At 43.6% G+C, this 25,761-nt stretch overlaps 1 protein-coding gene across 20 annotated transcripts in view; it reads right to left on the bottom strand.

Moving 5' to 3' along the window:
- GSG1 (germ cell associated 1) overlaps positions 1 to 25,761 on the bottom strand; it is a 90,407-nt gene that overhangs the window by 1,465 nt on the left and 63,181 nt on the right. For 2 of the 20 annotated variants that reach the window (XM_048949895.1, XM_048949924.1), the window contains 7 exons: positions 11,736 to 12,051; positions 10,865 to 11,051; positions 6,258 to 10,779; positions 5,489 to 5,807; positions 2,863 to 2,910; positions 677 to 829; positions 230 to 341 (listed from right to left, as the gene is read on the bottom strand). In XM_048949895.1, coding sequence (XP_048805852.1) covers positions 230 to 341; positions 677 to 829; positions 2,863 to 2,910; positions 5,489 to 5,807 — 632 coding nt within the window. In that variant the 5' untranslated portion in view covers positions 6,258 to 10,779; positions 10,865 to 11,051; positions 11,736 to 12,051. Of the gene's footprint in view, positions 1 to 229; positions 342 to 676; positions 830 to 2,862; positions 2,911 to 5,488; positions 5,808 to 6,257; positions 10,780 to 10,864; positions 11,052 to 11,735; positions 12,052 to 12,277; positions 12,353 to 12,372; positions 12,436 to 13,333; positions 13,621 to 13,940; positions 14,022 to 22,770; positions 22,822 to 23,106; positions 23,244 to 24,893; positions 25,076 to 25,761 lie in introns of those variants that run through there. The other 18 variants (XM_048949993.1, XM_048950046.1, XM_048950036.1 and 15 more) reach the window with 18 other exon arrangements.

Genomic DNA, 25,761 nt, shown 5'->3' on the forward strand with positions numbered 1-25,761 from the left:
GAAGGCACTTGTTTAGGTGTGTCTCCATTGTTTTACCAGTTCTTGGTACCTACTCACTTAAGTAACTTGGCAACTATTTGTTAAAGCAGGGGATCAGGAGATTGAACACTAGGAGAACCATGTCTTTGGAAACACAAAGGGTCAAGAAGGGAGGAGGGTTTGGACAAGGTGTAGCATGTCTGAAGACCCACAGCCCAGGGAAGTGAGGGTGGCTGCAAAGCTCACATACTAGAAAGCCCAGCCGTAGTCCCATGTGTGCGGCCTCCAGTCCTCTGGTCCCAGATTAACTGTGGCTTGGAAGACTTGGCTGTACATCATGTGTGCCACCATCCCAAGGAGACCTGGTAAAGAAGACAAAATAAAAAAAACCACCAAGGAAGATATAGCAGGAGCCAGAGCTGCATGCTTCAGCCTTGTGTGGGAGAGGAGGCTTTCCTATTGCTGTGCAAGGCCAGCAGCTGCTCTACCACCTCTCCAGGGTTGCTTCTACACCACTGTCTCCTTGCAATTCCCATTAACTGTGTTTCTTTTTAGACACTTTTTAGGGGCTTTTTACTGCTTCTTTCACTCTGATTCTCATCAACAGAGGTGAGTGAATGAGAAAGGCTGTCAGTGTATTTTTATTTCTGCCCACATGTGCCTGTCTTGCTGCCAGGTTCCACAGTAACACACTTACCTGACAGCACTGAGGAGACAGCAGCAAAGGCATTGAGCTTCAGTCCACAGACAGGATTGCCGGTGTGCAGCATTTCCACCATCAGGAGGATGAAGCTGATGAGCAAGAGGCTGATGTACAGCATCTCTGACCCCAGTGACAGCCACAGGATTCCTGCCAGGAATCAGAAACCCCTCACATCAGTACCAAATGGCTTCTTCAAGGGAGAATACTCCTTCTTCCCAACCTAATCCTGAAAGGAAGTCTGTTGGAGAGAAGAGAGGTGGGGAAAATAACCAGCCCCCAGCCTATCATCAAGGATGCTGAGAGGCACAGAGTGTCATGGAAGATAGCTTGGCTGATCTTGCAAAAGCTGAGAGGACCTAAAACAGCTGCCTTATATAAGCCAGTGATATTCGTAAGCAGCAAGGTAAAGCCATGGGGGATATCTTGCTTGAGCAGTTACATTCACCACTCACTCTGCTGCTTGCATGGAGAGCGGGCACATTCATGCAGAGCTTATCAGTGGGACTTGAGTCATACCACAGCTCTCAGCCCAGCTCATTGTGTGGTAGGGATAGAGGAGAATGAGAAAAGACATTCGGTAATGCTGGGCTCTGGAAGAGCACACGATTCACTAAAGAAGAAATATTAATCTGACAAATGAAGCAGCACTGGGAGCACTACTGTTAGCGATTGCTAATGGCCCTTGAGGAGTCATTCCACTGGGGAAAAGGAATGCGAAGGAAACCCTCATTACTGTGGCACTTAACTCAGCTCCTCTCTTCTCCTCAAACATCATTATTCCCATTGAGTCACCCAGCTCTTTAGCAGGAATTAATGAGTTGCATTCCCTGCACAGAGGAGCTGGTTTGCTTGCTGCAGCAAGATCACAGACTGTTTCTTTAGAGGTCAGACTGCCAAGAGTGTCCCGGAGGCCACAGGCACCAGCAGTGCTCAGAAGCCTCTGCATTGCTTTTCCTGTGAAAGCAGACTGGTCTCACTGCCCATGCTGGTGGCTGCTCTGGAGGCCTACGTCATCTTACAGTGGTACTGTGTGCAGGAAGGGGTGAAAGCAGGTGATGGAGCTGTGATACTGTGAGTGCCATGCTCATACTGATACTCCAATTAATCTGTAAGACCTCAGCATCTTGCAGAACAGAGGCTTTCTTTCAGATTTGGGTTGAAATTAACTAAGAAGCTGTAGGAGGAGTGTGAGGAGGGATAGACATATTTACAAAGATGTATTCTGGTTGCATGAGTCTATTTTCTCAGGCTTGGGAAAGACATTGGAACCAATAGAACCAGAAGCCCTGACTGGGAATGGAGCACAAGAAGGTGAGGAAGCAAAAAAAGGAATTACTGCTTCCTGTGAAAGGAGCATACTGTGGTAAATGTAAAGAGCAATTCCTTTTGCGGGGAAGTCATTCGCTTATGACAAAATGGAGATCCATGTGATTTCAAAATGGTCCTGTAACATCAGCATCATTTGATTTGTGTAAATGCTCTTTCCAAAAAGAATAAACATGAGAAGTTAATGTGCACAGTGCAACACTGGTTCTGGACCCTGCATCTATAAGCCACAGGACAGAGAAGCAAGACAGAGAAAGGAGGTGTGCTCCACTAAAACACTCATTTCCCTTCTGGCTGCTGTAGTTGCCCAGTGTGTGTTCCAGCCCATCCAGGTTTACTGACATTATCCCCAGGATAATTTGAACCGTGTGACAGGAACAGTCAGCTCTCCAGCCCAGATTTGATATTTGATGAGGCAGGATTTCATTCAAAGTGTGCCTTTTGGATGTCCTGATTGCTTAGTACAAGGAAGTGACTGGGCTCCCAGAGGCATCCATCAGAACTCAAGACTGCAGCACTGAGTGAACATCCAGCGCAAGGGAAGGAATGCCCTTGGGTGATGTCCGTCCCCTCCCTGTTGACTACATGAGATGACAAGCTTGAACTTGATGACTTACTAAAAAAGACGAACCCCACTTCATGTGGGAGGAGGCCTGGGGTTTCTGTTGCTGACCTCACAGATGACAGGAGTTTGGGCAAACATCTGGGAGGAAATCTTTCTATTTTTAGCATCCACGAGGCCTGAGTATTTGGGGACCCACCTCACTGTCCTCATGCAGGAGAAATGTTGCAGGTCCCTTGTCCCAAGGAGGTGCACTGGATAGCTACGGTGAGATATGGGGATTTGCTCTTACCTCTCTCTGCTGGTGGAGAAAGCTCAATAAAGCTACGGCATTTCTCCTCTGAAACACAAAAAACAAGGATATCAGCTTGTAAAACAGTGTAGGATAAGGTAAAAGAATACCTCTCCCTCTCTCTTCATTGCACAGCAACAGTCATTTGAATCTACCTGCCAGATCTTCTCACTTTTGACCTCTTTCTGACCATCCTTCCATACTCTCATGGGGCATGGCAGGAGAAGGCAATCTCTGGTTAAAACTAGGGGTGGCCCATCTAAAAAAAAAATCAGCAATTTTTAAATGTTGTCAGTCTTTGGTGAATATATAAATCTGCTGCTACTTCTTCACCACTTTATTACCAGTCTCTGAGGGCTGTTCTTCAGGGCAATTGAAATGTAGCTTACAACAGACCACAAACCCACCTCTTCTGAGGACACATATTCCCACTCACCTCAGGCAAATCAGTTATTGATTTCCCAAGAAGAAAGCAAAAAAATTCTCTTCCCATGTATTTCATGTTAGAGATATGAGATCCTCTTCTGAGACAAAGAATTGCACAGAAAGTAAGCCTTCTGTCCTCCCAGTTTAGGCGTATTATTTGGGCAAATGTTGTTTGTTTTTGCTTTGGCTTTTTATAGAGGCCAGATACAAACTATTAACAAAGGGTCCACCATTATTATCTTTAAGTCTTTCTTAGCTGTGTACTGTGCCACTGCATTTGAGGGTCCTGTCCTCTATTTGGCATGGTACTTTCTCCCAAGAATACAAGCCTGCAGTTTTTCATGTAAGAATCTCATTTTCTTAATTTCTATCCCCAGTTCTAATCTCTCCCAATCCCCTGTATTACTTCTATCATCTGTGGCTCTCAGGATGCTACCCAGTTTAGTGCCATCTGCAGTCTTCATTAACTTGCCGCTTGCTACTTCACCTAGAACTTTAAAGAGGTTATTCAGTAATGGCTCATCTAAAGCTGATCCTGAGATTAGCCTGAATAATGAAATCCTTTCTCCAGCTCAATTCAATTCAAACTCCTGTTGCTGATCAACATCATCTTTTTTTTTTTTTTTTTTTTTTTTTTTTTTTTAAAGTTGTTCTCTCTGTGCTTGCTTCAGAGACCCTCAGCAGTGGGTAGATAGTACTCACTTTATAAGAAGCAGGGGACTGAGGCTGACTATGACTACCCCATGCTCTGGTGCAATCCAGATGTAACATGCTCTCAGCATTCCTTCAAGCATCGGGGTTATTCCAGGACTGCCTGGTGGCCAGATAATTCTTTCAGAGAAAGCTGTCAAATTACGTATTCCCACTCCCACAAGCACCATGGAAACACACTTCAGACCAAATCAGCCCCAAATAAACACATATCTTTCCACAGTATATCTGGAAAAGCTCGTAATGAAGCAATCCCCTCATTAGGACATGAGATTTTCAAGCATGTTCCTGCTTCCACCTCTCTTCTGTCTTTTGTTCACCTTTATGTATGTATGTATCTGTGCATGTATTTATTCATTTAATTAATTTTCAGAGTCTTACAGCAATAGATAAGAAAATGTGCAATGCTGTACTAGAATGGTCAGTCAGTTAGAGAAGGGGGATAGACAGGATGACCTTTAAGGGTTCCTTCCAAATCAAACAGCTCTATGATTCTATTTGTGTTGGGTAGACCTGAAGAGCAGGGCAGTGGCTCAGCGGAAAGGGCCTGATGTGACTTTCATCACTGCATCTTTAGCTTACAGTCAGTTCTGATTCCTGATGTATGTGCCAGGATGTAAAGTGCATTTGTGCACTGCGAAGCATCCACCTGTACTGATGTGGCACCAATTCCTGTGGAAGGACTGCAGCAAGACTGGGCAAGAGCAAATTCAGGGCAAAAAATACATGGGATCTAATACAGGCTGCATGACCAGCCTCTGTCTCTCTGGAGTTTGCAGTGCCAGTTTACACTCAAAAATCACAAGTCAGACCTGTCACAATATCACAGAAATTACTAAAAATTAAAATGCTGTGTTCTCTAATCCTCAGGTCAATTTGCCTCCTACCTTTGATTTCTCTCTGGTCATATTCTCAAGCTTTTCTCTGCATCTGTAACGCGGGACTTCTCTTTCTCTCCTTACTGCTTTTTGTTTGATGAAAGCCCAATCCCTATTCATTTCATACATCTCCTCAGTTTGGTGATTTAAGGAGAATGTCAACAAATGTAATCCTCACAGTTGTTAACTAGAAGTTGACAACACCAAATAAAATCCCCATTTCAATTTCGCAGGGGATATGCACAGATGTGCCCTGTAGAGCATGAAGTGAACTATGTGTAGGAATGGAGCTCAGGGGAAGGGAAAGAAGGGCCACTCCAGTGCCCATCAGGATGAATGGTACAACCACAAAGTCACTGTCACCATCACCTGCACTCCACACCTCCTGTTCCAGACAGAAGGGCATGCCAGAGACAGGCATTCTGCCTTGCTACCATCTGTAAACATCTCTGTGAAGGACAGAAGTACAAAGACAGTGCACAGGGTTGGTGCCATCAAGGAAAACGAAGAAGGCTTTTCTCTCAAGTGCTCTTGGCCTCCACCTGCCAATTCTGAACTCCTGTGGAGTGAAAGCAAGGGAAAAAGCTGTGGCCATCTGGGCAAGACGCTACCTGGCCCTTCCATGCTCTCTTCACAGGAAAGCCACATCCCTGTGTGGAAGTATCTGAAGGAAAAGCGGTCATCCCCGGTCTCCCAGCTGTAATGGACCTCCTCCTGAACTGAAGCATTGCTAGCAGCTGCATCAGGCGTCATGGGGACACCGATGCACTTGGAGTCTTTGCTCTTCCCACACAAAGGCTTGGGCACTTTCTGGGTCCCGGTGCACCAGTAGCTGCTGAGCAAGGCAGTGGTGGAGAGGCTGAGTGCCAGCAGGTTCAGGATAACTGCCAGGAAAGCACGGCGCCACGGCAATATCTTCAGCAGCTCCATCTACAACACAGAAACAGGGACTGTCAGACCAGCCATCTAGTGTCACAAACCCTAGCTTTCCAGGGGAAACACATGGGGAAGGGATATGCATAGGAGAAGCAGTCTGTGCTCCTCACAACATTCCAGCAAATAAGGACTCTTCTCCTAAAAGCCAGAGCAGTGGAGGGATAGCTTAGTTTCAACCATTTCAAAATACGCTGAGGTGTGTATGGGGGAAGAGAAGGTGACCCTGCAGAACTACTGGGACTGAATGCACCTGTGTGTGTGTGTGTGTGTGTGTGTGTGTGTGTGTGTGTGTGTACAGAAAATGAGAGAAGTGATTGTTATTTCCATCTCAAAGACAATAGATAAGAGCTGTTAACCAACTTCCCCCAAATGCCAAGTGTTTCCACTACACGAAACATGACGAATACTTTGTTCAGCTAAATGAGAATTCTTTCTGCCACGTACCCCAAAACGCTTCTTCAAGCACCGTTAATTCCTTTACCTAGGGAGGCAGATAGGATACTGATTTCAGAGAGGGGAAAGACAGGGAAATGTTCTCAGATCACACTCAAAACAGTGGCCTGCCCCAGGAGGACACCCAGCTACCCACCCCCAGCAGTTTGAGTTCAAACTCAGAGCAGTACTTCCCACTTGAGCAAGCACAGCTCTGCACATCATAAATTTGGTAGAATGGTTGGATAACAGTGTCTGTGCTCTCATACAAAGTGCCAAAAGGGTGGGTTTTTTTTTGTTTTAAGAAGGAATGGTGTCACAAACATTATTCTCAGTTTTAGTTCATCGCAGTAAGTAATTCTGAAAGCAGTTTGTGTACCAGGGTCCTGTGGTCTTTCTCTCTCAGAGAGAAGCTTAAGATTTTAAGGTTCCTGCAAAACCGTGCACTGACTTCTGAGTACCCATCTTATCACTCCACAGATTGATTAGATGTCATCTACCCACATATCAACTTTCATGTAATCAACGCATGCCTCTTCCCACATGGCACACCCTATGTTTGGCACAACTTCATCCAGATACTCCCACCCTTTCCTATTTATGACTCTCAAAATATATTTGACCACGAATAGATTCAGTTTGTACAGACATTGCCTGCTGCTGGCCTCTTCACACAACTTCTGTTGACTCACCCAACGCTGAACGTGTGTGAAAGGCCCAGCATACTGTGGACAATACTATGAAAAATTAGAAATAAACAATCAAGTTGTTTGTGACAGTCTTACAGGAATACAGATGAAAGCAACACAGTTAGTTAGAAGCACTTTTTTCTGCTAACCAGCAAGCTCAGAAATGCGGCCAACAGAGATGCTGCTGAAACACTGCTTGGAAGGCAAGATTTGATTAGCATCTCATCACTTAGAAAACAGTGCCTGATCCAGAACATCTTCATCAAAGGCAAAAAAATACTCAGTTCATTAGAAATTCCTGTACTGTCTTATGTTCTGGCATCTTTTGCTTCCTTCAGAGCACTTATTTCAGCAAATGAGATGCTGCACCCCAGAGATACCACTTATCTCTATCTTAGTGACATGGTAACTAAAGAGTTCACTGATCTGGACGCATATTGATGATCTGGAAGCATATTGGATATCACCAACCTTCAGAGTGGTTTGTCAGTTGTTCACTCATTCTTGGTTATACTTTCCTTCACCAGGTTTCAGTTTGTTCACACTTTTATTGAAAATAATCTTTCCACTCATGATGTTGACCAAAAAAAAAAAACCAAACCAAACCAAAACAACAAACAAACAAACAAAACACCTAACATTTTTTTTTTCTAATTTAAATCCTCAGTAGTAGGAGAAATATTCTCTCCAGTTGATTTGTTACAGCTGGTCAAAGGCCATATTATTTCAGAACCAGTGACAAGGGAAAAAAAAAAAAAGAGAGAAATGAAATGATTCATAAGCAGGAACTCAACCAGTGATGCCAAGACTGTAGGGGATAAGAAGCAAATCTGAACAACATCTTCATGAGAACATTTTTAGAAATCTTTCCCTCCATGAAAGCCATACACTGATAGCAACTGACCACAGTACCTAGATAACCCCCCAAAGGAAAGAAATTTCAATTTACCTTACTAGCAAGTCTTGAAGTCCTGTTAATTTGGAGGAGTAATACAGAAATAGAACTCACAATTTGCCTTCGGTTTTACTTGTCTCTAAATTTCCCAAGAAACCAAACTGCTTCAATCCTCCTTTCTCCTTCGTCTCCTCCTCTCTTCCCTTGCCCACTCCCTCCCCATGATTATTAAACGCTATCCCTCCAGCCAGCAGCTGGTTTGTAGAAAATGGTCATTTTATAATCCACAATGCAATCACAGCACAGCTGTTCTGGGAGATTATATGGGAAACGCTTGGTGCTGCGGACTGGGATTAAACGCAGCATTCACAGAGTAAAAAGTTTCAGTGAAGCACAGAAGGATTCCAAGCCATCTCTGGGCAGTGGCTGTTTGGGAACTTGAATGGAATGAGATGGCAGTTCTCTGACTGGAGCTGCAGGGGACAATGACCTTAGCTCAGAAATTACCAACACTCTGGGCACCAATTAGCCCCTTCCTGTGCACATGGCCTCAGCAGGTGACAAGGACCCCAAGTTCCCATCTTTGGGATGTCTTCCTGGCCAGATTCCAATCACAGAAAGGGGAAAAATAAAACATGGGGCTAGGATAGCCGATGTGGCTGAATTTGCTCTGAGTACTGTGCATTTCAGACTCTAAATATATATTGCTCCAGCTCTCCCCACGGGCAATGGGAGTTGTAATGAAAAAAAGGAGTCCCTTAGCAGAACAAGTGCTGAGTGACAGACAGGCTCTGCGAAACAGCGGTGAGTCTAACAAGTGCAGTACTCAAAGGGTGGTGTCCCGCATATTGGCAGCTTTACCAAGGCATGAATTTCACCAGGAATTCCAGCTCCCAGCAGCTTCACATCAGATGAATTTGGAAAGCTAGAAAGAAACAGAAAGATTCACACTCACCCAAAGTCCCCTCTGAGCTCCTGCCCTGAAACCTTAAAGGCCCTGTGGTACTTGAGGGCTTAGTTACAGCTTGTTTGGCAGCAGAACAGCAACAGCAGCATCACCTCTCATGAGAAGGACCAGTCGCTAGAGGGCCCAGAGCAGCTCCACGTGGAATAAAAGTGTGAGAGAGCGGTGCTGCTCCCACCCCATGCTTCCATCATGAGACGCAGGTGTACCAATAGCTCTGGGGACTGCACAGCCCAGGGGTTCAGGAGCCTGCATAAGGCGCAGCGCTGTTACAGAGTGCTGACCCTCCATGCCTCCAGCATTACAGTTGATGGCTGCACAGTTATTTTCATCCCAGCCACTGCCTAAGCTCCTCTAATATAGATAATCATCACTAAGATGGGCTAACTGAAGGCAATGCTGAAAGTTCCTTTGCTTCACAAGCTGTCTGTGGGCTTTTTGATTAAAAGCAAGGCTCTGCTTGACACAGATGTTCTTAATTTGCTGATGGAGCTGATGCTTAAAAGAAGAGCAGTAGTATTTATTCATCGTTTAGTCTCTGCATCTGAAGACCTTAAATTTGACTTCTTAATGCTCAGTTTAAACAAAGCAAAACAAAAGGCCCAACTGGTTTTCAAGCCCAATAATAAATCAAATTCATTTCACTACGAATAATCCCTAATATTCATAAGGTTCTAATTTTAAGCACGAGTTCTCATTAAACCCCAGGATGCTATGTCAGCTCCTAAAGCTAGGATCATGGAGCAGATATTAATGAAATGTGACTGAATTTAGATTTATGGACATGGGCTCAGGTTTAAAAATAAATTTATCACATATATGCTACGGCTTTAAAAATATGCCAGATTTAGAATCCTGAACAATGGCAGATATTTATCCTTCCAGAAGATGGCAATCTTTCTCTAGTCTTTTTTTTCAGGAGTCTGCTATTCCTGTGTGAGCCTGGGGGAAGCAAGCAAAATCCAAGTTTGGACTTCTATCCCTTCTGTTTTTGCAGGCTTCCCCCTCCACCCTCCCTTTCTTTTTCCTCTTTTTTTTCCCCCTCATTGGTATAAACACACTCTCTTTCCTTCCCTTGGGGATGTTGGGCAGTGGATCCTTGTCTTTCAATTGTCTGAGCCTGAGAGACTTTTGAAATCAATGGGGAAAGAAGTGAAATGGATGCAGAAGCCCACAGGTCATTTGCTCCCTCTTCTGTCCTGCAGAAAGTTATTCTTTTTAATACTTTTTGCAGCATTTTATCAAGTAACATATTAACTTTTTCGGAGTGTTTCCATGCCCAGATTACTGTGCACAGCTCATAGAACACCAACACAAGAGCGTGTTTCCTGACATTAGACAAATTTCCCTTAGTAAAATATTCTTTCTTCTAAAATCTCCATTCCAGCTTTGCCTAAATCTAATGAATTACGGACAGGAAAACATCGTTCTATCCGTCTCTCCCCCTGCTGTGCCTTCCACTTTTCTCATCTTTGCGTCTCGTGTTTCCCACCACAGTTTGGCTTTGCTACAGGTTTGAGATGTCTCTTTCTTTTTGAACTCAGTAGTAGCCAGTCCCTGGTGACTTGTTTCAAGTTTGCCCATTGAAGTGAATACCCACAGCAGTTGGTTTCCTGTGCAATCAGCCAAGCATTTGGCTTACAGAAACAAAACAAGGGAACAAAACACACAACACAATCTCAGCAGAACACCTCTGTAGAGACTGCCAAATCTACAAAAGCCTGGGGATTTAGAAGAGGTGCATTTTCATCCCAGCTGTATCACACACACTTAGGGTGTACCCTGCCCAAAAGTGACACCCTTAACTCCCCAGGGTTGTTGGTGATAAAGAAGGGCAACAAACCCTTACCAGACTGGGCCCAATAATTACAATACTTAGCTGGCAGATCCCAAGAGGCACACAGCTCTTCATAGCACTTTACTCGGCTCTGCATCCCAGGTGTACCAGGGACCATACACTCTCCAGACATCAGTCTTTCAGCCATCCTGAGGAGAAAGAGAGGAGAAAAATGGCTATTTACACCCATAAAGTCACTCTGTGGAACCTGGACAAAGGCACGCTCATACTCACCCCTCATTCCGCACATTCTTCACACATGACACTTCCGTGTACCATTCACCCTCTGCTCCTGTTTGTGCTGTTTTTGCAGGAAGACATCCAGCGCTGCTGTCCCCTCCCTCACTGCCATACAGCCAGCAGGATGTGTCTGGGCGGCAGTGACACCGAGCGAGCCAGACTTCTTAAAGCCAGTGACAGACTGCAAATGCCAGATTTCTGCCTGAGCTCCGAATAATTCCACTCAGATTGTAACCTTTATTTAGCTGTTTGTATGATGCATTAACTCTTGCTCTGCGAATGACCTCACCAGGCACTTTTTTAGTCAAAGCACATTTAAAGGTGAATTCTGTTTTTAAACATGAACAGCTTACGTTGCTAGACAGCACGTCTGTGGCATAACAGGCATAAAGATTGAACTGGAACAAGCATAAAAATGAACATAGAACCTTGCCATTAATTTGAACAGAACTTTACATTTTTTTTCCCTAAGCAAGTCTTAGTTAATTTTTTTCTGTTTTACCTTGATTGTTTGAAACATTCAAAACCACATGGAAATCAAATCAAAAAAGTGCATCAACACAGACTTTGAGGATTCACTTAAAGATTCCAGATGCATCCATTTCTAGATATGCAATATAAGACTACCTGATGGAGGAGTACTTTTCAAAGAATGCTAAAACTTGCACAATTCTGACATATTTAGCTGAGAACATAGTGGGGAAAAAGCAAAAGCAAAAAAAAAAGCTTTTTATCAAATTTAGCCAACCGCTAACTAGAAGAAGACAAGCAGAAGACAATATCTTATATGTATCTATAAGGATATGAGATTAGATCTAGTCCAGGAAAACAAGACATCTAAACCACCAAGTAGGTAACAGCTCACCTTATTCATCCATCACTATCGCCATCAGCTCTTCTGAGAAACCCAGTGAAGTACAAAATGAGCATGGACTCACCTCACTTCTTTCTTTCTTTTTGACTGTCAAGGCATTCTGTGAGATCTTACCAGATGCTTTGAAATGCTGTGAGTTTGTAGTTTCACTGGCCTTCTGAGCTTGCTATTTCATCACAGTACTTTATATCAGTGTCAGAATCAGTGTCCACTTCTGCAGAATACATCTTTACAATTTGGTAATCCCCTTTATGATTTTTTTTTCTTCCAGTTTTAAATCTACCGGTTATGGGATCTCAGTCTGCTCCTGCAAAGAATCAGAAACACCCAGACTCAACAGCTGTCACAGGCTCATGGTTTTTTGTCATCAAGAGGGACTGGTACAACACTACAGTCTGATCTCTTGTGTAACAGAAAGCAAAGAATTCAATCATTTCTAGGGAAAAACAGAGCTCCTGCTGGAGCTATAGCACACATTTTATACAGCTAAGTAGTATTGACTATGCAATAGGATATGATGGAAAACCCATTACATTCTCAGAAAAGTTGTTCCAATGGTTAGTTAGCCTCATTATTAAAACTTTGTTCTTGATTTGTAATCAGCGTGTGTCTGCTTCAGTTTTCCCACCTCATCAGTCTGTTCCAAGACACAAATAAATAGCCAGTGAAATGATTTCCTAAAAATGCTATTGTAGGAGTCACAAATCAATGCATTTCATTAGAGGCACACAGTGTGATCTAATGAGCTGGCTGGCAGCCGAAAATTCCTGGTTCTGTACTTGGCTCTGACACACGATTTTCCCCTCTTATTGGCCAAGTCATTAGAGGTGCGTTTACACTGCAGTCAAAGCGGTGGCAGTGATGGGGAGTAAACATTTGGTGCTTGTTTTAGTTGGGTGTTGCTAACAATTTTGCTCCAGCAAAATGGAATGCAATGCAGGATATAAACCTCAGTCCAGAAATGGAGTAAATTAAACTGTGCTGAATTCCACTTTGCAACAGATAGACTGATAGTTCAAAAATAGCTTGTTTCCCTACACCATGAAGTTGGGCCTTCACAGTCATTCCCACGGACACACTTCTACAGCACAGCTGATTCTTGTTGATGTTGGAATCAACATAGAGCTGGTGGGAAAGAGACACTGTTTTGATAATGACAAAAGCCAAGGATCTAAAATTAGTGTGTTCAGAGAGTATGTTGCATATGCAGGTGATGTTATTGTCAAACAAACAGAAAGAAAAAAAAAAAGAAAAAAACCATAGTTTAACCGCATTGCACTTGGATTTCATGTAAGGAAATAAGTACATCAAGACAATGTTTTTCAGCTTTGTTAAATCTTCACTGCAGTATGGTGAATCAGAATATGGAGAGGAAACCTCCAAGAATACCCAATCAATTCACCTGCACCAGCATGACCTAGACACCATGAAGACCTTCTAGGCTACTCTTGAGGTTTTTTGTAAAGTTGCTCTGAAAGTAATGTCTGCTATTTATTTCTATGGAAGCTAAAACAGATACAAAGAACACAATAGCGCTATTTGATAGAGCAAATTATCAGCTACAAAATGCTATTTTTCAACATAGTTACCATTCAGTTTGCACAGATGAACTGTTCAGGATGTTCTTCTTTCCATGGTGTGACAGCTGTGCATGGACATCTGGAATATTGCTTGTCTTTCACATTGGTGTTGCCACTGCTGAAACGAATCACCTACCACCTCACTGCACTCATTTCCACTGTTTGATCTCCATCAACATTCAACATGTTGATGAATGTCAATGGATGCAACTTTTTCTGCGCGGAGGGACTCAAATACGGTTCAAAAGCACTTCCATGTCAAATTCCATTTTGTCAGAATGCCCCTCTGCTGCCACCTATCTCACAGAAAAAAAATAATGAACAGAATATTGGCAGGAAGGTTCAACCTCTACTGCCATACCACCAATATCCACCTCTGATGTCACAGGCCATCATAATAAAATACTTTGGGAGAGGTCCTTGTAGTACATCCTGGATTTAAATCATTCTATTCCCTTGTTATATCTTCATTTCAACCTACTCAAAATATCCATCAGAAAACTATTCTATCTCTGCTAAATGCTTAAAGTCTCCATTGCACATCTGAATTACTTACTCACACGAATTGTCCCCTGGAGGTCATTGAAGCTCTATGGTTTACTAAAGTTATACTCACATGCTAGTAATTGAGGAACTGAAGCTTCAAAGGCAGACTGAGCTAGCAGAAGAGGTTTGGAAATCAAAATGAGTAAGACAGAGAGTTAGCTTTTTTGAGGTAAGGTGTGGGAGGTGTTTTTGTTCTTCAGCTATTAAAAACTCCTTCCCTTGGCATTCAGAGAAAAAAAAAAGAGAGAAAAAAAAAAAAAAAAAGGAGAGTGAACTGGGAAAGGAAAGATTCATGAATCAGATGGCAGCATGGGAGGAGGCACAGCCACCTGGAGGCATGAGGAGCTCCTCAGGCCAGCTTCCCCAACAGAGCAGAGCTGGTAGGAAGCATGAGTTGGAGGAGCTGAGGTCTGAGACAGTGGTCTAAAGGGAATCATAAAACCACCCTTCTTTAGAGAGCTGAGCAGAGGTTATGTTACAGAGGTTGCTTTGAAATAAACAGCGCTAAATATTGTAATTCCACATTTTATCTCACTGGACATCATAGTAATTATCCAAGATTCAAGCCTGAGGGCATCTCTTTTTTCCCAGACTTAATGAGGATGTCAGATCTCTCTCAGTCTCTCCACAGTCCCATGCTGCCTGTGCACTGCGCTGGGAACCAGGCCTGGACACAGAGCAAGGGTGCTACAAGTTTGGGGCCCCAGCCCCACACCACGGCAGGCCTGAGGCAGCTGATGGTGCCATTCAAAGGCCTCTGAGAAGAAGGAGGGTTCGGTGTCCAGCACTCCCTTGCACGTGCTTCCCCAGCTGTGGTGTGGACGTCTGAGCTCAGCTGCAGTCACGGGCACCCAGGCTTCCCCACACAGCTGTGGGGAAGGGAGTGCCCCGCTCAGTGGAAACAGAAACGAGAAGTATTTCGGCAATGGCACACAAAGAGCTTGGGCGTCTCCCTCTTTCCTTCTGTATTTCTCTCCCCTCCTCGCAGCCTGATTTCTGGGTGCCTGAGTCCCCCTAGGCTGCCTGACAGGCCTGGCTGCACTGTGAGCATGGCTGCTGCCTCCTGGGCCAGGGCAGGCTGGGGTGAGGCAGTCACAGCCCTTGGCCCAAGTGTAGAGCAACCTGGGCCTTTGTCAAGTGCTGTTGTTTCCATCAGGCTTGCTGTTAAAAAAAACCCAAATAATTAACAAATGTCCTTCCCCTGTGTTTCTTCTGAGCAGGCTCAAGCTGCAATTACTCAGCAGCTTGTTATTTAGCCAGATATGGGGCGGGGATTTTGTGAAAGATGGAAAAGGATGCTTTCCTAACAGAAAGGGTGTAATTTCTTCTAAAGGAAGACAGTATTGAGAGGGGCTCTTTTTAAGTGAAAACATCATCTTGGTTTTTTTTTGTTTGTTTGTTTGTTTGTTTGTTTTTTAATAAGTATTCCCCTTGTTGTCAGAAGCAGTTAAATGGGTTGGAGTGAAATTAAAAACAAAAAGAACCCAATAAAATAGCCAAAACAGATGTGAGATGGTAGATGCTGGCTTCAAGTTTGGCAAAGTAAATAAAAAAAACCAAAACAACAGAGCCAAACCTTATGATGAAATGTGTCAAGTGACTACAATAAAGAGGCAGTGCTACTAGCAATGTCTTGCATGCTCTATATGCCAATTCACACATTAATTTCACCATTACTTTTTCCCAGGTAGTCAGAATGATCATTGCTGAGATTTAAAGCTAAGTATTAAGTGTCACAAAATACAAATTATTTGCCAACACTTGAACAGGGTAAGCACAAAGGAAGGGAGCATTTGGGTAGTGTGCTACTAAGGAAAGAACTTACAGAAATTAGGTCAGGCAGAATGGAAAAAAATCTTCAGAAACCTCTTCCAAACAGAGAAATGTAGTCGTCTGTGGAACAGTCTCACATGGAAGCAGTGGATGCCCATTGCTTAAATCATACACCAGCAGACTGGATAACACACTGGAAAATGTTCTGTAGGCAAAAATTTTGTAGAAACTGGGCTGGACAAGAATGTGAGGGGATGGATAGGATGAACTAGCAAGATTTTCCCATCTGTAATTTCTATGACAGCTTTTGTGATTGACATTGCTTGAAATTCCTTTATGGGAGCTGCAGAATCTCTGAGGGAAGCAGAAGATGAGGCTGGAGAGAGAGATGTGGGTGTGTTTCTTGGATGACACCAAAAAAGAAGCCTGCAGCCTTGCAGAGGCTGTGAAACTAGAAAGACTGGCTGCAGTGAACAGGAGGGTAAACATCTCAAAGGGGCTGTTCCCACTGGGCTGATAGCTGTGCAGACGTGCTGCTCTGGGTGAGGACTAGAGGTTAGGAGAATGGTGAAAAGGGCAGACATTTTCCTAACATTCTCAATAAAATTAATTAATTAATTAATTAAATAAAATTCCAGAATTTGCTGGTATTTTCATCTATTACAATCCATTAGAGGCCTAAATGTATGGTTCACAGCTTTTCCAGAGCAGAACCACTGTTTCCCACTCTTCAAAGGTTAAAATTCACTTAAGAAGTATTAAACGGAAATTAGACTATAGAATGGCTGCAACTTCCAACAATCCTTTATAGCCACTTCTATAGCTGGCTTAACCTCAACACTGAAGACTGGGGAGAGCTCTTTTAAAATCATCGTTTGTTCGGACGAGACCTTAAAGATCATCAAGCTCCAAACCCCTGCTGTGGACAGGGCTGCCGCCCACCAGATCAGGCTGCCCAGGAACCCATCCAACCTGCCCTTGAACAGCTCCCACGATGGGGCATCCACAGCTCTCTGTGTCTGAGACTCATCACTCTCTGATTAAAGAATTTCCTCCTAACATTTAACCTAAATCTCCCTCTTTTTGTTTCAGGTCATTCCTTCACGTTCTATTGCTATCAAACCATGTAAAAAGTCAGTCCCCCTCCAGTTCATAAATTCCCCTCAAGCACTGGAATGCTGCAATGAGGTCTCTCCAGAGCCTTCTTTTCTCCAAACTGAACAAGCCCAATTCTCAACCTTTCTTCACAGAGAAGTGTTCCAGCCCTTTGATCATCTTTGTGGCCCTCCTCTGGACCTGCTCCAATAGCTCCACATCCCTCCTGTAGAGGAAACCCCAGGCTTGGTCACAATACTCCAGGTGGTGCCTCACAAAGGCAGTGTAGAGGGGGAATCCCCTCTCTTCTGCTGGCTGCCCCTCTTTTGAGGCAACCCAGGATACTGCTGATCTGCTGGGCTGCAAGTGGACAATGCTTGTTCATGTCCATTTTTTTGTTCTTCAGGACCCTCCAAGTCCTCCACAGAAGGCTCAAAGCAAAAGCACAAATTGAATCTTCTAGAAGCTTTGAGATCTTTGGGGATGGAAGATCTATTGAAGTCTGTTTGTTGTTGTGAAAGAAAAATTTGAGGATCACAGATCAAATCTGATGAGGCACAATTTGTCCCAGACAGCACCAATTGATGTCTTGGGGCTGTGTGTTGGCAAATTGAGGCAGGAGTGTCAGAGGAACCACACCTCCAAGCTGGCCTTCCCCACTGTATTTCATAATGGGAAGATCCCTGAACTATTCCTTCTCCACCTCCTCACTCCCAGGTTTCCAGGGGCCCTGACTCAGACACTCAGTTCACTAGTGCACAGTCAAAATGTACATTCAGAGAAAGTGACATGAGTCCCGCTGAATCTCAGTCAGCTTCTTCCATCTCTTCTTGGAAAATGGTCATGGTTCGGGACGTTTACCTCCACCCCTTAGAAGCTTCTCTCTCTTTTTCTAGGCCCCCAGAACTCCCCTCACTTTCAGGCTATGTGTAGGTACTGAAACTTCCCATGGAAGAAAGCAGCAGGGAGTGCAAGGAGCACAGTGTGCATCTCCTACCTTGAAGGTGGAGAGAATTAATCAAGTGCTTTCCACACAGCTCAGGACTCCTAGCAGCAATGGCTATGAACAATAAACCTTCTTCTGATCCTGAAGACTTTCTCATAGATGCTTTCCCTGTAGTTATGACACCCTTCAGGGACACAGGTGCACCTATGGGATGCTGCAGACACCTGAGCTGACCCTGTGACAGCATTTGCCTTCAGGCTCTCTCCTGTTCAGACAAAGGCCGTGGCTTCTGCTACATCCCTGTCTTTTGTGAATGACATCCAGGCTGCACTGAGGAACTCCCAAATGGTGAGGAACTTAACCCTCTGAACTGTCTCCTTGGCTAATGAGCCTTGCAGATTGGAGTGAACACCCTTTTTCTGCCAGCCACTGAGCTGACTTCTGCATTAGTAAACTGAGCAGTTCAAATCAAGCACCAGCATACAATTTTCTGCATAGTTAAGCTGCTAGTGTACTTCCTGGCAAGTTTTGGCTTGTGCCAGCTGGAACTCTCCTAAAAACAGCAAAGCAAAGTCTGATACCACAGACTGGGGCACCATTCCCAGCAGTGGTTGGGCTGCCTACTTTAGGGGAGAAAGACTTTAATTCAGAGGGATGTTGTGCCACTTGCCCTCAGGTTCAGAGAACTAGCCCTGGATCTATTTATTTACTAGTGTAGGTGTAACCTAGATTTCAACGAGACCTTTCTGTCAGCATTGTTTACTATTAGAAATCTCTCTCCCAAGTGAAGTATTTGTAGACTGTGATTAAGTCAATTCCCTTGTATAAACTGCTTTTGAATCCTTTCCAGTCTTCAGCACCCTTTGAGAGCTACAAGCAGGAAAACAGAAGACATGCTTCCATTACTGCAGTGTGGTCTCACCACCTATGTCTATACTCCTGATCCTTTCACCTTCCCTTCCCTTTTTTGAGCATAGAACCAAGACAGAGTCCTTCTGCCCTCACTTGCATACCTCATTTCCAGGGTTAGAAATCCTACAGCACAACACGTTAATCTAGTCCCTGATCTCTCAGAGAAACAAGAGTTTGCAGGATACCACGTTCACACTACTGCTGCACAGGTTAGACAGAGGACTGAAAAAAAACAAGGAAAATGTCCCACTTGCTGTACTTTAGTATAAAGGTAGCTCTGCCTGTGCAATTTAAGTTGACTTTGCTGTTGTTCCTTTTTCTGCTATTATTTGTGCAACGTGCAAATACTTTCAGCAATGACCTGAAATTCTCCTGATAAATGAGTTCAGTACCACCAGATTAAAACTTTACCTCCATAGGAATGTCACTTGGGTGTATTTGCTAGTTTCCCCGGCCAGTAATTTCTGAAGCTGAGCCATTGATAAGTTTTCAACATCTACAGTAGAGGTAGTTTTGATCATCAACTGCTATCCACATGAAAGTTTCCATATCACAGCCCACTGGCTCTCACTTGTCATGGTCTGGACTATTCTGTTACAAAGAAAAAAAAATACTACAAGTGAAAAGATGTGAGGTTTCTTTTTTGTTTGTTTGTTTGTTTGTTTTTTGTTGTTTGGTTGGTTTGTTTTGTTTTTGTTTTTTTTTGTAAGTCATTGAACCTGAGCACAGTCCCAAGCTCAGCTGTACAGTCTACAGAAATGCCACTTGACCACTTTCCCTCTGATCTTTGCAAGTATCACAGAATGATAGAATCACAAAGGTTGGAAAAGACCTTTAAGGTCATCTAGTCTAATCTTCCACCTACCACCAATGTTGCCCACTAAACCATGTCCCTAAGTACTATACCTACCCTTTCCTTAAACAGAGAGATGACTTCACCACCTCCCTGCAGCACTGCCTGGGGTTGTTATCACAAAAGTGCAGGACCCAGCATTTGGTCTTGTTGAACTTCATCCTGTTGGCCTCAGCCCATCAATTCAACCTGTTCAGATCCCACTGTAGGGCCTTCCTACCCTCAGACAGATAAGCAGTTCCTCCCAGCTTGATTTCTATCTGCAGGAACATTGGGAGTACCAAGCCAAAAAGCCACGGCAGAGCACACATCAATGGAAGTTAGATGGACACGTAGGCAGTGTCACTCTATTACTACATCTGTCTTCATGAGTTGGGGATATACTGATGCAAGCATTGCAGTGTTGCAAAGCAAACATTACGAGTTTCAGTCCCACCAGACCTTTGGTATGACGGAGCTGTCACTCCTTCAACACAGTTGTCACCACGTTGCTAAGTAACCATCACAACATGGAAGTGGCCTGCCAATAGATGGCAGAAAGGTCACAAGGTCAAATTTTCAGTAGCAGCTTCAGCAGAGCTTCTTCTGTAGAGCTCCCCTTGGCTGAGTAACCGAGGAAACTGAGATGTTCTCCAGCAAGCAGTATTTGTGCGAATAATTAATAAATAAATACATAAGGATGGGGACGGAGAGAAAATATAAAACCCTCAGCCTGCTTTGCAGGCACAAGTGCAGCTTGCAACTATTAAGCTGAATTTCCAAGCCATCAGAATGAGTTTTCATCTATATCTGTCACCCCTTTTCCCCCTCCATCAGACATATACTCTGATCTCTAAGCCAGAGGTGAAGTTTTAGGGGTTAAATTCACACCTTTTGCAAAGCACCATGCTTACAGCCTTGGGAGATCGTTGTCAGCCTTGGAAAATTGACAGGTAGTCTCTAGTGGGGCACTGCTGCTTAGAGGGACAGCCCTTTCCCTTCAGCAAGGAGCTAAGTGGAATTAAGTCCTGAGCATTAGATAAAGTCAAGAAAGCAAGAGACTTATTGTACTAACTCTTATCTCCAGAAACACCTTTGACATGCAAAATGTTTGCTCACTGTGATTACCTGGGTGGAGAGGTTACTGTTGCTTAAACTGTTTACTTTCAAAACCACAACAATTTGCCTCCACCCTCTTCATGCTGCCCTGTGCACCTGAGCAGTAACACACCTCAGTAAAGCTGGGGAACACCAGGAATGACTATAAAGATTCATCAGGAGGTTACCACCTTGGGGACACAACTGACAACAGACAGATGCTTCCACTGACAGTCATCAGCATGAGGGAGCAAATCTGCCTCTGCTGTAAGGACTGCTTGACAGGAATCCCAGGGGAACAGAGGGCTCAGGTGAAGAACAAACCTGCAGAAAGGCATCTCTTCCTTCCCTGAGCCCTGACCCTGCCAGACAAGAAGCCAAATTGTTTCTGCTCATTGAACAAATACAGCTTTAAAGGCTTCATGCACAGTGCACAGGATGGACGTGCTCTCCCCTACTCTGCTGGGGAGGAGCTCTCTCTTCCCTTTGTTTTGTGCATCTCTCAGACTCTTGCACCTTTCCTTAATGGTGAAAGGAAATGAGAAACAGAATTGAGTGTAAGCGGCATGGTTTCAGATGTCCTGGTTACTCTGCCACCACCAGTGCACTAAAAAGAAATACTTTCAGATACAGAAGAGATGAAAAATCAGTACTGGGTTGATTCCTGGGTGGAAGTCCGTGTTTCCCTGAGGTCACTAACAACATTTACACTGGCTTTATATGGTAGAGAGTTACACCCATAGTCTTTGCCCTGGCCACAGCAAGTTTGTTTCCAGGCCAGCAGTGTGTTCTGCATCTAGGCCATTTCTGGAAACCAGAATTGATAGGCTAGGCTTCCATTACTGGGCTTCCCTTGGGAAGCTATTCCACACACTAACAAAAGGCAGTTGCTAGCAAAGATTTCCTGATATTCAACTAAAAATTTCCTTTCACTCAAACTCTTTCCATTACTCCATTATTTTTTTTTTTAACTTCTCCCTTAAGTAGTGTATTCTTCTTGCCTCCATCCTCACATGATGAAATCTTGTCATGATGTGTGAAAGCCGAGCTTTCCATAACTGCTTGTTCCATCCCTGCTCTACCCTGGTTCAGTCTCTTGTCAAAAGGAAGCATGCTGCCTGTGATGTCAGGAGCAAGAGTCAGATTATCAGGAGTGAGAGGAAACCACAATTCCACTGCAGTCTCTGGCAGTAGCTGTGACCATCTCAAGCTGCTTACAGCAAGTGAAGGGCCTGAAATCCAGATGTGATTGGCCTGGTTGCTTCCAAAGTCAATCACACAGTCACCAGCAATAGAATAGCCAAAGTGAAGAGATCAACATTTCAGGTTTAGAAATATTTCCCAAAATACCCAAACCAAGGAGAATATGAAAAGAAAAAGGCTCCTTACGATGGCTGAGCTTTGCATTCCAAAACAGGAACCCAAATCTCTGTGGTGGCATTTGTTATGGCATTCCAGCACCACACTTACCTTGAAGTATAGCAGTGCCTGGCATTTCTGAGCAGCACCTACCATGTTGGTATCCTACTTTATGATAGTTGCCACAGAGCTGGTAACAGTACTAACAATTAGTTACAATACCATCTTTTTTCCTCAAACTGTTTGAGTAAGGAATCATTAAGAGTACTGAGTACCATTACGCCTTTTCTATCAGAGTAACTTTATCTCAGTGCTAAAAGTATTCTTTTAGCCTAAGGGTCACTTAAGCTCAAGGCACAGCCAGCGATATCGCCCCAAATACATGCCTATTCCAGATGTTTTGGTGACTGTAACACACAAAGAACAATTATAGCATGATAAAAAGCACCCCTTTTTCCCCAGAACCTAGTTCCCTCTGCAGTCCTAAATAGTCATATGTGAATCAAACGCAGGTAGCAACAGGCTGTATATGGCCCAGATACGTGTAGGCTATTACATTAATTATATTAGTTATGTGGGACAGCCTTGAAAAATTGAGTCAGACAAGTCCATAGGAGATGTGCCATGACTTCAGCCACTCCTGTTCAGCACTTTACTGCTATCCTCTCAGCTAAGGCGTGTGAGCTGAACACTGCCTGTAGTAGTGTGAAGTAAATCAGGACGTCATAGATCGTATACTATAATAATTAACTTTTAAAGAGGTGAAGGTATACGTTTAATGTCTCAGGGGTTGAGAACAGGAAAATCAGTATAACTCTTTTATAATATATTCCTCCACCTCTCAAGTGCATGGACCTACATATGTATCTCTTAAGGCTCACTTACTTTAGAAGTTCACCAGCCACCCAAGAACATCTTCCAGATTAGTATAGCCTTGTTAGTTTGCTCAGGTCTGCAACACAAGAAGCAACATTGAGGAGGATGCTTCCAGGAAAGCTGGTGTGCAATGAGAGTACAACAAAGCCTCAGTGAGGCTGGAAGTTAAGATAGCTGGACATAATCTGGGTCCCAGAGGCCCAGTACTGTGAATCAGGTGAGGCTATCACACAGCCAAAAGAATGAGTACCCGCAGGAATGGGCTGTGTTACTGAATGCAGGGAACAACTGACATTATCAGAGCATAAAAGCAGATAGAATACTGTTGGGAAGCAAATAGGACACCTTTTTCCTTCTTCTTCTTCTTCTTCTTCTTCTTCTTCTTCTTCTTCTTCTTCTTCTTCTTCTTCTTCTTCTTCTTCTTCTTCTTCTTCTTCTTCTTCTTCTTCTTCTTCTTCTTCTTCTTCTTCTTCTTCTTTTTCTTTTTTCTTTTTTCAAAAGACATACCTGTGCCAGCCCTCATAGGCTAGGCCAGCAGCTCATTAATCTTTGTCCTATTAGTCATGACAAAGGCGTTTATGACAATGATGAGTGTGTTTACTGGCACTGTAAAGCACTTAGTAATGCAGTCAAAGACGAAGGTATAGATGGGCTAAGGACATGCAAAGATAACAAGCAAGTCTCCATCCCAAGGCATTTAAAATGTAATTACAAATTATCTACCCTTCTGGTGAACAGGGGGCAGATTATATTACAGGGATTTACTCTAACTGAGTAGGATGATGTGGAAAACCTGATGTCTTATTTTTCAGTTGTGGAAAAGTCCATTGGAAGCTGGGCAAACTGCTCTACAGACAAAATGCAGCCCACAGGCCACCAACTGGAGATTCTGGTTGTGAATCTTGGAATCTACAAAGTGCTTTAGACATATTCATTTAACTGTTGTTGTGCATGTTTAACATTGCAGGAAAATAAAGTCCTCTGAGCTTCGGTTACTTTACAAATTGCTTTCAAAGCTGGCATTTGGAGAACATAAAGCTAGGAAGTCCTAAACCAAATAACAATTACACTGTGGGGAAAATTTTCTGCAGTCTTGAGGTCTGACACTTGCAGAAGGATGTAGGGGTCACAGGCTGCTTCACTGATTCCCTTCACAAAGCCCCTTTCTGCCATGCACAGAGTATTTAGACAGAAGGTTAGATGGGTTAGATTTCAAAGCAAGGAATGTCAGAAGAGATCTTCCAGCTGTGAATGGCCTCCAGATGTGGACTGTTCTTCTCCAAGCATGGGGGAAGGGATGAGAATGCCTTGCGTTTGTCTCATGAAATTAAATGGAAAAACATTGTCTACTGAGTAGGCTGGGCAGGGAGGGAAGGTGGAGTCTGGAACTGGGCAGCAGAGAAAGAAAGCAGAACCACAGCTTAAATACTTTGACACACACGCATTGTCCTAAATGCAGTAGTCTCTGAATTATTCATTAAAAAACCACAGTGGATATCAGCAAATGGACATGGAAAGAGCATAGAAAAATAGAAGGTAATTTTCACAGAAAGTGTATTCTTTCCCCTCCCTGAACTCTGACAGGATCCTGTGTTGTGAAACACCTCTGGAGATGCTGTGGCTAGGACTGCATGCTGGTTGAAACTGCTAAGCCACAATCAACTTGTTTCTGTTGCCAGCATCCCACAGTCCTGGGCTTGTAGTTGGTTGAAGATAACTCCTCTGCAAAGATTGTCTGTGGGCAGCTTATACCTCCTTCCAGCTGATCCATGCAAAACTACACTCCTCAATTGATATTCGGCCTCAGGCAATGGATCTATGCGAGCTGAGAGGACCAGCACACTTGGGGACAAATTTTACTCCCAGTTATTTCTGCAAAAATCCTACTCAAGGTTGCAAATACGCAGAATCCAGATTTCACTACTGATATGGAACTTGACATTTCCTGCTTGGACAGGTGTAGCTGTTGGATCCTACATCCAGAGTGTATTTACTGTTTGTTCAGCAGGAGAACATTAAGTCTCTCTTCTATTTCCTGAATGTGAAAGGACATCTATCTCCCTGGTAAAGTTAATAGGAAAAACAATACAATTCTCCTTTTAATAATTTGTTTTTGCTCAGTGTTTGCTCACTTTCACTCATGTGGCCTTGTTTCTTGTTAATCCTGTGGCTAGCACACCAGTGCAACAAATGCAAGGAATGTCCATAAGATATGTCAGCTGTCCGCCTGGAAGTTTGCAATCTTCTCCAGCTCACTGGTCACTTTCTGCTTCTCCTGCAATATCTGGCCAGCTGACAGATATTTGGAGGATGACTGTAAGAAAAAAAAAAAAAAAAAAAAAAGAGTTTTACTAAAAATGTAGAATCTGTACTATCCCAGATCAAACATCCAATATCTCTTCTCTAGCTATCACCAGTTATTAAGGAAAGAAGTATAAGAATGAGAGGAAGAGTGAACTGTATCCCAGTACATCAGTTCATCTTCCATCAGCCTGCTGCTTAGGGCACTTGCGATACAAAGATAGTATCTCTGCTGTTGTATTCAGCAATGACAGGAGCTGTGCTGCACAGACATGGCTATGTTGTTCATGCATCGCCTTCTATAACTTTCTGTGGCAACGAGCTCCATCATTCCTTGACGTCTAAGTGGAAAGGAACGTAGCTTGTTTGTTTTAAACCTGTAGCCTGATCACTTTATCAGGTGCCATTAGGTTATGTGATAGGAGACTGCGTGAATGTTCGTTCTCTGTTGACGTTCCCCATACCATTCATGGCTTCCTTTCAGGCATCTCATTTCCAAGACTAGCAATCCATTCCCGTCCAGACTCTCTCTCCTATTTCTGATCATGGCTGACATTCTCTCTATGCATGCTAGTGTTTCTAAGCTCTTCTAAGTGGTTCTTGAAAGCACTTGAAACCTCCAAATGTTCAGAAAGCCATGCAGTATGAGGAGGCATATTCTTCTGTACACATTCCTCATGCTTCTGTTTGACTTCCTCA

The sequence above is a fragment of the Lagopus muta genome, chromosome 1 (assembly GCF_023343835.1).
Source record: "Lagopus muta isolate bLagMut1 chromosome 1, bLagMut1 primary, whole genome shotgun sequence".
Taxonomy (NCBI): domain Eukaryota; kingdom Metazoa; phylum Chordata; class Aves; order Galliformes; family Phasianidae; genus Lagopus; species Lagopus muta.